The 12,679-nt window shown below is 46.9% G+C and overlaps 1 protein-coding gene across 1 annotated transcript in view; it reads right to left on the bottom strand.

Annotated features, from left to right (window-relative positions):
* The window catches only part of LOC311356975 (A disintegrin and metalloproteinase with thrombospondin motifs 20), a gene marked incomplete at both ends in the record, with an annotated part of 84,960 nt that extends 74,384 nt beyond the window's left edge, over nucleotides 1-10,576 (bottom strand). Inside the window, 3 exon segments of the mRNA XM_084476842.1 lie at nucleotides 6,103-6,274; nucleotides 9,863-10,233; nucleotides 10,486-10,576. Of these exon segments, the coding sequence (XP_084332968.1) occupies nucleotides 6,103-6,274; nucleotides 9,863-10,233; nucleotides 10,486-10,576 (634 nt within the window).
* Nucleotides 10,577-12,679: the final 2,103 nt, after the last annotated feature.

The following is a 12,679-nucleotide window of genomic DNA, read 5'->3' as shown; positions in this document are numbered from 1 at the left end:
TAAGAAACACCCAAATTAAAATTCAGGCAACAAGTTTGAGTTAAATATATTTTCTGCCAGCACAGCAATGACGGCATTATAACAACTAGACAGAGTCTCTCGAATGATTGACAGCCGCGGTTCCCGGGGCGATAAAAATGATCATTCACCCACGCGCCCTGCACCAGAAACAACCAGGGGTCAACTCAGCAGATCACTATTCACCTGTCAGCACCGCCCCCCAGCGGGGCTGTCCCCAAGCGTGACTCTAGTGCCTCCACTCAGCACGCCGTGTGTCTAGGGGGCCCAGACGGACGGCAGACAGAGGGAGAAAATAGTCTGGAATTTGTCACGGGAACTCCCAAGGCGAAGTCCGACACATCGGCTAGCAGAGATGGACAGACAGAGAGACCGACGGACAGAGAGACACATGGCAGCTATTAATGGTTATAGACTGTGTAATGCCGCGCTGTGCCTTGTCGGGGCTCTCTTTGAATAGACAGAAGAGCTTAGCCGCATTATTAGGCATGTTTGACGGCTTGTGATGCAATGCTATGAGGTTGGTGGCAATGGTTCTCTTTATATCTCATCACACACTATGAAAGAGTCGGGTAATAGCTAATTGTTGGCTCGGCACTCTGCCTACCGCAGACAAAATGTGCAAGCCAAGGATAGAATTTAGCCTCTGCTTTCAGCTAAGAGGAATTCACTGTACCCAATATGTAGCCCAGAAATACTTAGATACTGTAGAGGGAGTTGTTCAGAGAAAGAAAGAAGGTAAAAAAAAAGAATAAAAGGAAGGAAAGAAAGAAAGAAAGACCAAAAGAAAGAAAGACTTAAAGAAGGAAAGAGAGGCTGGCAGTGGGAACTTGGGAGACATCGGGAGTTTTGCTGCCAAGCTCCGAAGCGAGACAGACAAGCACATGCAGGGCAGGCCAAGACTGTCCAGACAAATGAAGAAAGAATCTCCCCTCTCTCTCTATTTACCGCTCCCGATTCACTCTCTGGTTCCAGGGGAGCGCTCCGTGGGAGGTGTGCACGAGTGAGAATCACCATGTGGGCTGGTGCACACAACAAGGCGGCATGGACCAATAATCCATTCTGCTATTCTTTTTTTTTAACCTTTCAATCCTAGTGTTTCTAATAAATTCACCCAAGGGCACCCAATGCATTATACAGACACACACACACACACACACACACACACACACACACACACACACAAACACGCCACGCACACGCACACACACATATTCTCTCCAATCAAATTCGTGCCAGGAACAACAAATACCACAAAATAAACTTTTTTCGCCTAGCAACAAAAGATGCTTCCTGAGGACACCACAGGAGGTAGGAAGGGGTGCAAAACGGTCCTAAGCCTTTCGGAGCTAAGTGAAACCCAGGACCCCCCCCCCCCCCCCCCCCCACTCCAATCTCCCCCACCCCACACCTACACACACACACACCGACACACACACCACATTCTCCCAGGCCAGACCCTGGGGCTGAGGGACGTTTGTCAGAGAGATCAGCTCCCCCGTCCATCACACTCCAGCCACCGAGCCTCCCCTGACCTGCTCCGAGGGGCGGACTTAAGAGGGCCAAAACAAAGGGCCTTGACGGACACGTCGCTCCAGAGTCCCCGGGCCCAACAAACAAAACATGTTATCCCTCCTCCCATCCCACAAATTATTCCAAGTAAGCATTTACCAGGGTGGGGGGGGGCCGAGGTGGAAGGGGGTGGGAGGGGTGTCGTGTGGGTGGAGGGGTGGGGGTGGGTGTTCAAGGTCACATGCCCCTGTCCAGTGAGTGACTCCAAACAAAGAGGGAAGTGAGGTCACGATCAACAAGTGCCTCCATTCACATACATGAAAGCGCAAAGGGGGGGTGCGGGCAGCGTTTCAAGTCGGCTAGTTCAAAACCCCAGGCGGGGGAGAGCATTTTTCCGTGTAAATGAACCCATTGACCAAAAAGGGCCCTGGTGCTGGCGTTTGGACTACCATGTATACACAGTGGGCACCGAAGAGGGGGGGGGGAATCCTTTACATTGATTGTGTTAGTGGGGCTGAGGCGAGGAGGCACAGATGCCCTGGGTGCCAGTGGGGAGGCAGGGGGTGGGGGGGGGGGCGACACATCAAAGATGTCCCCACCACCAGTCACTTCCCTGGGACAGGAGGTCGCCACGCTAGGCAAGGGACTGATTGGAAACCCAGTGATCGCCAACACTGAATACGTCATGAGGTACACTATGGATCATACAAGACATGCACTGTTTGTTTTAACTCATACAGTTCGTCTATGGACCCATTTAATGCTGTTTTTTACTCACTAATCATTAAGCATGAATAAATTGGCATTAACGTGATTGTTTCTATCCAAAACCCTTTGAATGCATGTTTCGAGTCCATCTTGATTTTGTTCTTCCTCACACAAAAGGAAAATAAAGCTCCATTACTCAACTGTACACTGAACTCTAAACAACCATTAAAAGCAAAGGCGGAAGAAAGAGAGAGCGAGGGAGAAAAAGGCCCACCCCTATCGCCTGCCACCCTCATCCTTGTGGCTAAAGGACAACAACGGGATTCACATGCAAGCCCACCGATAGCTCTCAGAATGCTACATGGAGGGCCCGGCTATTGTTGTGATTGGTCCTTTCAGGCTGCTGCACTGCAAGGCCTTTAAAAGCCCAGCTCTGGCAGGGCCTAGAGGACACAGTGGTGTTCCTTAAGACATTAATCACTCACCCGGCCAGCAACTATCTACTTCCTAGTTACTCTGGAGCCACCATGGTTGGCAGGCGAAACACAGAACAAACTCAATTCCCCCAATTTGAGATTCCCTCCATTTCCCCTCTTGGATTAAGGAAGTACCCATCCATTGATCCATCTAAACGAATAAGCTAATATTGACAGGTCACACTATGGGACAAAGGTAATTTCCATTATTTTTCCATTATTTTATATTATTTTTATCACTATCCCACCTGAATTTTAATTAGTTGGGGTTTGAAGCCTGGTTGCTTGCTTGGGAAACTTTGCAAGCCAACTATGTGGCTGCAACATTCATTCCACAGCACACTGAATCACGGTAACAGACAGTGCTAAATACGACGTGAACACACACAGCGCATAAAGGCAGCTGACGACAGCTCCATCGAACATGACGAGGCCGTTGGTTCAACAAAAAGGTATTTTTCCATCAGGGCGACACTTAGAACGCTCTTCATCGTACCTCTCATCTTTTAACACTTTGCAGAGAGGCCCGAGGTGTAGGGTATTGTTATTCTAGGAAAAGGAAAAAGATGGTGGAAATTACGGAAAAGAAAGCTTCCTTAACTTCAGCTTTGTTAACATTATCTAAATGGACATTTTGTCTTCCTGTTCTGTCGACACACTGGAAGCGTGTTCGGACACCAAAATAAACTCTGGAAAAAAGGCTACCTTAACAGACGGCATATACGGAGTAACATGTACCATTCGTGACTGTGCACCGTTTTGTACAAATTTGCCCTGCTGGATGTATGCAGTAACATGAGACTTAAACTTATCTGCCATAAGCTTATCTCTACAGACGTATAATCCTATTGATGCAGCTATTGTTTGTGTCCGGGACCTTTGCTTGTCAAAGTTCATTCATCTTTGGCTAAAATATGTCACTGAAGAGCAAAATACAAAATAAGGGTACTCAAATTTTTTTTATCTTCAACCAGTTTGACGATACAGAGGGATTCTGGACTGATTCTGTCTGGCAAGCTAGCAGATAAGCTGCTAACCCTGTAGCATTGCAGACTGTATTCTGGCTAGCTGCGTTTATTTGGCAGTTTGTGACAAAGTACTTCCCCCATAAACACATGGACACCAAAATCCCCCAAACATTTCAGACCAGAAGGCTTTTCTCCTTGAGCACAGACTTTAAATCAAGTCAACAAAGATTCTGCAGTTTCACACAAAAAAGGAGAAGAGGGAGGGAAATGAAGAGCGGGTATGACATAATAAGGCTGATGCCCATATCTAGAAGCCTACAGCTATAGATATGCCATACAGCCATATCTTATCGCTGAAGTAATTAGCACTCCTTGACCATTTTACGACGACTGAATATTGGTTGTATCCGTTCCGTATAGCCCTGAGGAAAGGAACGGCTCAGGTTAAAGGGGAGTGATATCTGAGTGCCTGAGTACTTGTTAACCTCAGTTAAGTCCTTAATATTAGTCATTGGGTTGTGGCTGGGAAGCACGTAAAGTCATGAGTTCAGGAGTACACAGACCTTTCAAAAGAAAATGTGATGAGTGGAGGCGGGGGCAGTTTCAGTGAGAATAGAGAAACATTACATACAATTCCATAGGCACACATAGCCGCACATCAAGTCTCGATAAAAAAAACCGCACAATTCCGGAAAAGCCGAGACCGACGGTGGGAAGCGAATGGCCGAAATGAAATAAAAGCGCGTGTCTCACTCTTAGAACCCGTCGCGCCGACGCTGTAGCAGCAAGGCGACACCCACCACCGCCACCAAGTGTTTACATCTCCCCCCGCCAGCAGCCCCGCGTGCTCGCCGCTGCTCCTCTCCATAAAAAGACACACAGGGCTCCGCGCCGGCCCGGCCCTGTGTGGCCTTCAAAAGAGAGCCTGCTTATCTCTGCATCTGGAGAGCAGCCTATCTGATGAGGTCGAGGGAACGCAGCGCCGCCGGGACACCTCGCAGCAGCAGGTCCACCCCCCCCCCCCCCACCCTCGTCGGCCTCTTTTAATCCTCCGGCTCTTTGTGTACCTGCTGCCCCTTTGATAAAGAAAGAAAAAAAAAAAAAGGACTCCCGCAGGTGTCTCCTCTATATGCCCCATCTGTCTCCGGGCCTATCTCCCGGTGACGCTGTGTGTGCGTACCTCTGCATGGAGGTACACGAGAAGGCGGCTGGGCTAAGTGAGACGGAGCTTCGTGGACTGACGAGAGAGAGATTTATGCGGTTGCCTTATGTGTGTTTTTAACGCTCCCTTGATGGATAAATATTCAGTGTTTTTTTGGCATGCTTTAATCCTGAAGGAGATACACTTAACACAGGGTTAGAGTGAGGCGCAGGTCGAAGATGGAATCATAAACACTTTATTGACTAGAAGTGGAGAGACCATAGCAACTACGCGACTACTCCGGTCCCTGAATAACAGTGTTCGTCACTGGGACAAGATATTGGATACGAGCCCTAGGAGACACGTTCCCAAGAGTTGTAACTACTCCAGATTCCAGAGCCTCTTCTCTGTTTACCACACACAGACCGAGGGGTCCACGAAAGGGGTGAGCCTAATAAAAGAGTTAGTGGCCTGGTCCACCAGGTCAGTCCTACGACAGTAAACCACCACCCAACACAAAGCCCACCACCCGGCTAAGTCCAGACAACAGGCAAATCAAGCGTCCTACACTGCACATCCAGCATTAAAGATTTACTGCATCGGGGCACAGAGGGCCGCCCACAAAGCTGTTTGCAAGAAGTGCTTTTAAGCCTTTGCTCGGAATGAACCCTGTTTGGTCACCCACGTTTTCTCAAGGACCTCTTGAGTGCGCGAAAGCGTCAGCCATAAAAATTCTAATGAACATCCAAACATCCTTTCAAGCAGAAAAGTTCTCCAGTTTGTTTTTTTTAACTGCAGGTTTAGAAAAGTGTTTAATTCTTCCCCATGCTGCTGCCAAGGACCAGGGTGTGAACCCTGCAGTGAGTGAAATATGATTGAAAACCGCAGTAAAGATTGAGCTTGATTAAATGGAGAATTTTCCAGCAACAAACCCTTAATCAGCATTCAAATCATCCTGCCAACCAACACTCATTCTGTTTTTATTGCAATGGCTCACAGACGACAGAGTGCAGGTCATCAGTCAGTGTGTGTGTGTGTGTGTGTGTGCGTGCGTGTATGCGTTTACATCTGTGTGTGTGTGTGTGTGTGTGTGTGTGTGTGTGTGTGTGTGTGTGTGTGTGTGTGTGTGTGTGTCTGCATTTATGTGTGTGTGTGTGTGTGCGTTTGCATCTATGTGCGTGTGTAAGTGTGAGAGCGGTATGTATGCGGCAGAGCCAGACAGACGGTGGTTGGTTGGCGGTTGTGGGCCAGCGCCTTTAGTCTCTCTGCAGTCTGTTACCTGAGGCAGCGGCGCAGGGCTCCGCCACGGGGCCCTCCCTGGGTCCCTCCCTGGTCCTGCCCTGCCTGTAGACCAGGTGGGGCTTGTTGTGCTCCGGGGCGTATGGCTCTCCCTCCGCGCCCATCAGCGGCTCCATGAAGTACTCGCCGTCTTGCGTCGTAAACGTCCCAATCTGGAGCAGGAAAGGAAGAAAGATAAGAGAGAGAGAGGAAAAATAGGGCCTTATTAAGGGTGACGCCTGTGTGTGTAGATTCAGAATACAGATTAGGACTCATTTGTGTGAACATAACGTTTGTTCTATCGCTACGGCCGCGGCCCACACTGCTGCCATTGGGGTGATACTCTTCTGCGTTCCTCCCAGACAAGTGTACTATTTCGACTTAAAACATGTTGCGAAGAACGTGGTGCTATCGATGGAAACGCCACTGTCAAAACACGACCGGAGGCGTCCTCTCAATCAGGACAGTACAAAGATAGCACGTGCCGCAAGGGACGCACGCAAGAACCGAAAGAACGATGAGATTACTGTGTCTTAAAAACAGCGGGCGGCTTTCAACAAGAGGAGTGGAGTTGTGTGCGGTACGCTGAGAATGCCCTATTTCTCCATTCTACACAACTGAACCCCGCCGTCAGAGTTGGGTTTAGTGGGAGGAGTGACATCATCACACAGAGGGCCGGCCTGCTGTCAGAAAAGAGTGTTGAGGCTGGATCTGGCCTTTGAGTCCATCCCAAAGCTGCTTAGCTCACTCAGGCAAAAAGTACAGCAGTGTTTCCGTGGTAATTTCATACGCACACTTTAACAGGTTATTAGAAGCCCGGAATGTTGTCTTTGGGCGGCATTACCCAATGACCGTCTCCACAAGTGACAGCCGCTTGACAATGGAAACACATCCGATGTGGAAAAACTTGAACGTTTGTGTACCTTTCCTCTTTCCCTCTGCAACGGAGGCCAAGATTAGTAAGCTTGAACACGAGCCATACACTTCATTGGAAGCTTTGTGCGTGCTTCGAGAGTATTGTACGTCGGCACACAAGCGCACACACGCGCGCGCACACACACACACACACACACACACAAACACTATCACAAGCTTGTAATAACATGACAGAGCAAAGATAACTTTACTACTGGAAAAAAAAAAAAGACGTCAGAACATGACAGCCTTTTGCATCCACTGCAAATCGGCCCCGAGGCTTCAACACTTCTTTTCAGACCCGGGGAGGTTCAGACCCATGGGGATTCATTAATTCACCACTGCAGGATCGGATCCAGCATGGACTAGAATATCAAGTCCAGGAACAATAATTTACTGAGAAACATGATAAGAGCAATTTGTAAAGGACTATCAGCACGATGTGTTCTTTCCACTGACAGGCATGACACAAGGGTACACAATAAGTGACAACAAGATTTGTCATTGAAACGTCATCTCAAAGAGCAGCCCCATGGAAGTGCTCCTAGCCTGGCTTTTAGTGGCCACAACATGACAGGTCTTATTTCTTAGTTGTTCCCGATGAAATCAACCTAACAATTTCACCTTCCTGTCTGTTAACAGGTCTGATCTAGAATCATGCCTGGGTGTCATTGCCGAACACAGATAGTTTGGGAATTAATCTTAGATGGAAAAACAACTTCTTGAAGGTTGTCTACTCATGGGCAACAACGGAAACAAAAACACGTCACCATCCTGTTCATTGGAAATACGGCACATAAATATATAGTATTAGCACACCTGGAAAATAAGTTTCCACGTTCGAATGAATGGATTACTGTTGATGAACTATTGAGGGCACACCAGACGTTACAAATCGTTGCACTTTCCATCGTGTATGGGCTCAAACCCGTGTCATGGTTTGTTAGAGTCTAGACATAGCTTTTGCATCAAAGAGACCAACGAGCCAACCGGGTAGGGTGTATGCTGAGTCATCAGATGCAGCTGCAGTAAATCCCATTGGGTAAAGCAGGCTGTGAAGGTGTGACAGCCTCTGGTCTTAACACAGATGTGCATCATTTGGCCCTGTGCCAAATACGACACAGGCCACCAGTATGGTGCTGAAACGGTCAATTAAATCAATTAGTGGAGCGACTAAATAAATAAATTCCAATTTTGCCAATCCAGTTGTTAATCACTCTAGAAATTGATGCAAATGACTTGTTACAGAGAAGAAGTTAGAGTTAAAGGACCAGCTTGTAAACGATGTCAAGTCATCAACCCTGCATACCACTTATATTGAGCTAGCCCCTCTGTCACAGAGCACTTCTCAAAAGACCCCTAAAACGTCCAACCCTCCTACAAGTTCATCCATAGAAAAATAAAAAATGTTTGGACGTTAATGAGAGGGGAAAACCCGCACTTTCTAGAATGCCCTTATTGTTTTAAGGCTCAATCATGCCCTTAATGACCTCATCCCTTTAAAATGTGCATTGTCCAATCAAGCCCCAATAGCCCTCGGGTGCATTGCATGGCCCTTTGACCTGTCATTCATCAGTGAGTGATTAGGATGCTGATAGCCAACAAGCATCTGTTTGAAAAGAAGTGGATGCGTGGAACATGTTTGGCTAAGGGAGATGCACATCAAAGTTGGCCTGAAGGCCATCTAAAAGCTCATTGGTGTGTTCCTTTTCAGTTCGAAAAAGAATAACCCAGGGTCTAAGGGCCCAATAAAAACCATGACCCTGACAATGTTAATGACATGGTTTTGGTGTGGACCCTTTCAAGCCCGCAATCAGAGGCCCTGCACTGGTGCAGCTTTGAATGGGTCACTGACTTAAAAGCATCCTGAGTGTGCTAGTTTTGAGATAGCCGCCCTCATGTGCTGCTATGCAATCCAGGCATGCTACTCTACCGAACAGCCCCAAACTAAGAGAGGTATGTGCGTGTCAGCGATAGGCTTCGATGCCCACTGACACCTCGAGTGACAAGCCAAGGATGCGGTCCTTCGGTTTCTCTGTCCAGCCAGAGAAATGTCCACCACCCCCCAGCCCCAACCCACTACACCCATACCAGAACCTGCAAGGCGAGACCGAGGTCAGCCCTCTTGTCGCCGCACCGGTAACCCTATCTGTCCAATGGATGGAGTCATCCCTTTCAACACTTATCTGATTCTGTTTCATGGATGATTAGGTGCACTGAAATGTGATGGACATCACAATTAAGTTAGTTAACATTAAGGTCATTAACACCCAATAAATCGATTACAGCCTTGTAAGATATCCATATTACAGCTTGGGACAAATAAATAGGACAACAGTCTGTGATTGCTGATTAGGCTTAAATCGTCATGTGGAATGCTATAAGAAATTAGTTTGTCCTAGACATTCAATGTTTTTTCATAAAAATCGTCAATGATGCTGGCTGGATTACTTTTAAATTTACTATAGCCCCTTCATTTGTTCAGCAAACCACATGAAAACCATAAAACCTATTTAAAAGTTGTTTTGATTAAACTACTGCAATGAGTTTACAAGTGTTACTCCTGAACTGCGCCATTGCATCATTACAGAGGATCTAGGATGCGGGACTATAACACGCTTCAAATGCGGCCAGTGAGTCATAGCAAGCAACACTTGCTATGCCCGTTCGCGTTTCAATGACATGCATTTCGAGTTGAGGAGGGCTATGATGGGGTAGGCGCACGGTGTCCACCGGAATAGGAACGACCAAAGAAAGTTGTCAGAAGCAGCAAGAGCAGCAGCAGCATCTGATAGAAGAAGACTTAAGTTGGGAGTTGGGAAGAAGAAGAAAACGCTCATACTCACTAGGCCAGTGCACAAACTGAAGACTGCGGGGAAGTGTGTCTTGGCGTTGACGTGTCCTCGGAAAAAGCAGTGGCGCATATTGCTCGGGTCCTGTGGGTAGTCGTGGTGGGAGTCGGCGGTGTCGTTGGGCTCCGCGCCCAGGTGCTGCACGGCGTAGGAGGGGGCGATGAAGCTGGAGTCGGCGGTCAGGTTGAGGTGGAAGCGTTCCCCGAATGCATCGATCCTGTAGTGGGCTTGTGAGCCCGACACATCGTCATCTAAACTCCTCCGTCTCCTCTTGTAGTGCAGCTTGTGGGGGAACGACTCTCCGAAATCATTGACCCGGAGCGGGGTGATGATTTCGTAGGATTTCAACTGTTTGATGAAACTTTCTAAGAAAAAAAAAGAAAGAAAATGAATAAAGATGTGTCAGTTGTGGGCCTTTTGGAAACCGTTATTCATGCCAGTATAACCTAAAGTTAATTTTAACTTTCAAACTTGGAAACATGAAAAGTTGGCACTTTTTAAAACTCATAGCATCATTCTCAGCCACTATATGAGACCACTTCAACATGATGATCGGCTCTCACGTTATACTGACCGGACCAGGCTACAAGTTATGAATCAAAAAAACTAAATCCTACCTTGTTTCGGGTGCAATCGGTATTCTAAAGAGTTCCGGACGAGGGCTGACAGGTGACACATTAGTCCAAGCAGCCAGATTGCAAACTGCATGATTTCCTCCGCGAAGAAGCCAAGGCTCTCGTCCCTCCAAGGCAAGCCCAGAGCCTTCTATCTACAGCGGCTCTTCACCCCGGCTTGTCAGCAACCGGTCGCTGCGGGCTGTGCGGAGGCTCCCTGCAGCACAAGTCTTGCAAAGTGCACTGCCCTCATCGCATTGCTGAACTCGCGTCCACTGACCGCTATAAACACCCAACTATATGCGATACATTCCTCCGGAACGCTGTCTGATTTAACCTATGTCTATACGGAGAGGAGGGATCAGTGCCAAGTAAGCTCTCGACTAGCCATCCATGAAGCCAAGCGATCGCAAACTCGGGAAGCAACGCCCCTATAGGTCGTGGAGCCAATGGTGAGTGGGGCTCCCACCACTAGCAGCATTCGCTGGGACCACAGCAGGCAATATCTCACCTTGGGGGAAAAATGTCATTGATTGGCTTTTGATGTTTTTTATGATGTTTAAACCATGTTTTATGCATTCACGTCATATCTTCTATTCCGGATTAAATAGTAAAATAACTTGTAATAGGATCATATTAAATTGACAATTCTGCTTATCTGACAGACTGTGGCTGTATGTATCTGTCGTTGAAAATATGAAGTCTCACATCCATTGTAAGCACGGCCTACTAACAAACAGCAGCCTGACTAAGCTGTGAGGTCTGATGTAGTAGAATGAATATATTAATTAATAAAGTAGTAGTCGTGGACATGGTGTAATTAAAACAGACTTGATAGACAGTTCAATTACATCCATTTTCATATGTGTTGGCCATCAATGTTAAACCTCATTGTGTGTGGTTAGATGCGGTGTACCCACTGAAAAGCTATGTTTTTTAAATGTAGGCCTACTAGGCTTCCTTTTTAGCATTCTCTCCTAGCTTCGGGCAAATCATGATGCCCTGCCATGCATTTGGATCTCTGAACAAATCCACAATTTCACAAGCACAAATACATTAAAAAAAATAAAATACAGTATTTGTGTGTAGAGAAAACAAAACAAAAATAAATATATGAACACGTTGGCTGAATGCTCTGGCATTTGTTTATCAGCCTCTTTGAAACATGTCTTTATAGGCTTTTGTAATGTGCTTTCTTCAACTGTGCGTCATTTATTATTCCACTCTCCTGTAAAAACCAATAGGCCTTATTATTATTAGTCTATTATTTGTATTAAAACCCCATCATCATTATCATGTAAAACAAATGCGAAAACATTTATTTTCTTATTTGTTTGTTTTTACAGATGATTTACGGGCTCCATCTTTGTAGTCTTGCCAGAGACAGCCAAACGCTACAGGGCAGTTGGCCATTAAGTGATCCTTCCCTTCATGCAAAACAGGTGCCCCACTATAGTTATCACTTTAACCCCACTCACCCATCCACTAACTCGCTTTTATCACCCAAGGGACTTTATTATAGCTTTTAAACACATGTTTAATGCTTAATTTCCCATATATTCAATGGTTAATGAATATAATTATGGTTAATGTTTAATCTCTCCCTCCCTCTCTCTCTCTCTCTTTCTCATTTTCTGGATGTTCTTTGTTCCATCCCAAAGACACGAAAAAAGCGAAACAAAAGACGGGAAAAAGAAGTCCCGTCAACAATGGGAATGCCGAATGAATACGTTCGATTCACCATTCCTGATGCCGTCGGAAACGATGAACAAAAGACACAGCGAGGCAGGAAGTGTAGCAATTGGTCGCAGATTTCCCACAGATTGCGGCCACTGCGGTAGACATCTTACACGACGAAGGACATCACAGGAGGGGCTGTGTGGTGACACGCACGTTTCCCATGCATGTGAAGCCCGGGCCACAGACACGCTTCAACATCTGTACTTGGATTGTCTTGACTTATACCCTCTGCCTGACTGGCCCCCTTGGCCGGGATTGGCCCCCTTGGCCCGGATTGACCCCTGGGGGTCAGAGGACAAAGGAGAGGCTGAGGGCCATGGTAGAATGGATGGAGTGTTGTTTAAAAAATCATCAGGGCAATGGTTATTGACCAGTGTTATGACTCACCAGTCATCAGCCAAGAGTTAATGGGTCTAACTGGTAATTAGTGTTGTCTGAGTGGACAATATACTTACGT

This window comes from Micromesistius poutassou (genome assembly GCF_964030765.1).
Source record: "Micromesistius poutassou genome assembly, chromosome: 13".
NCBI classification, from domain to species: domain Eukaryota; kingdom Metazoa; phylum Chordata; class Actinopteri; order Gadiformes; family Gadidae; genus Micromesistius; species Micromesistius poutassou.
Note: the sequence above shows the minus strand (reverse complement) of the source record. Positions and strands in the feature narration are given on the sequence as shown.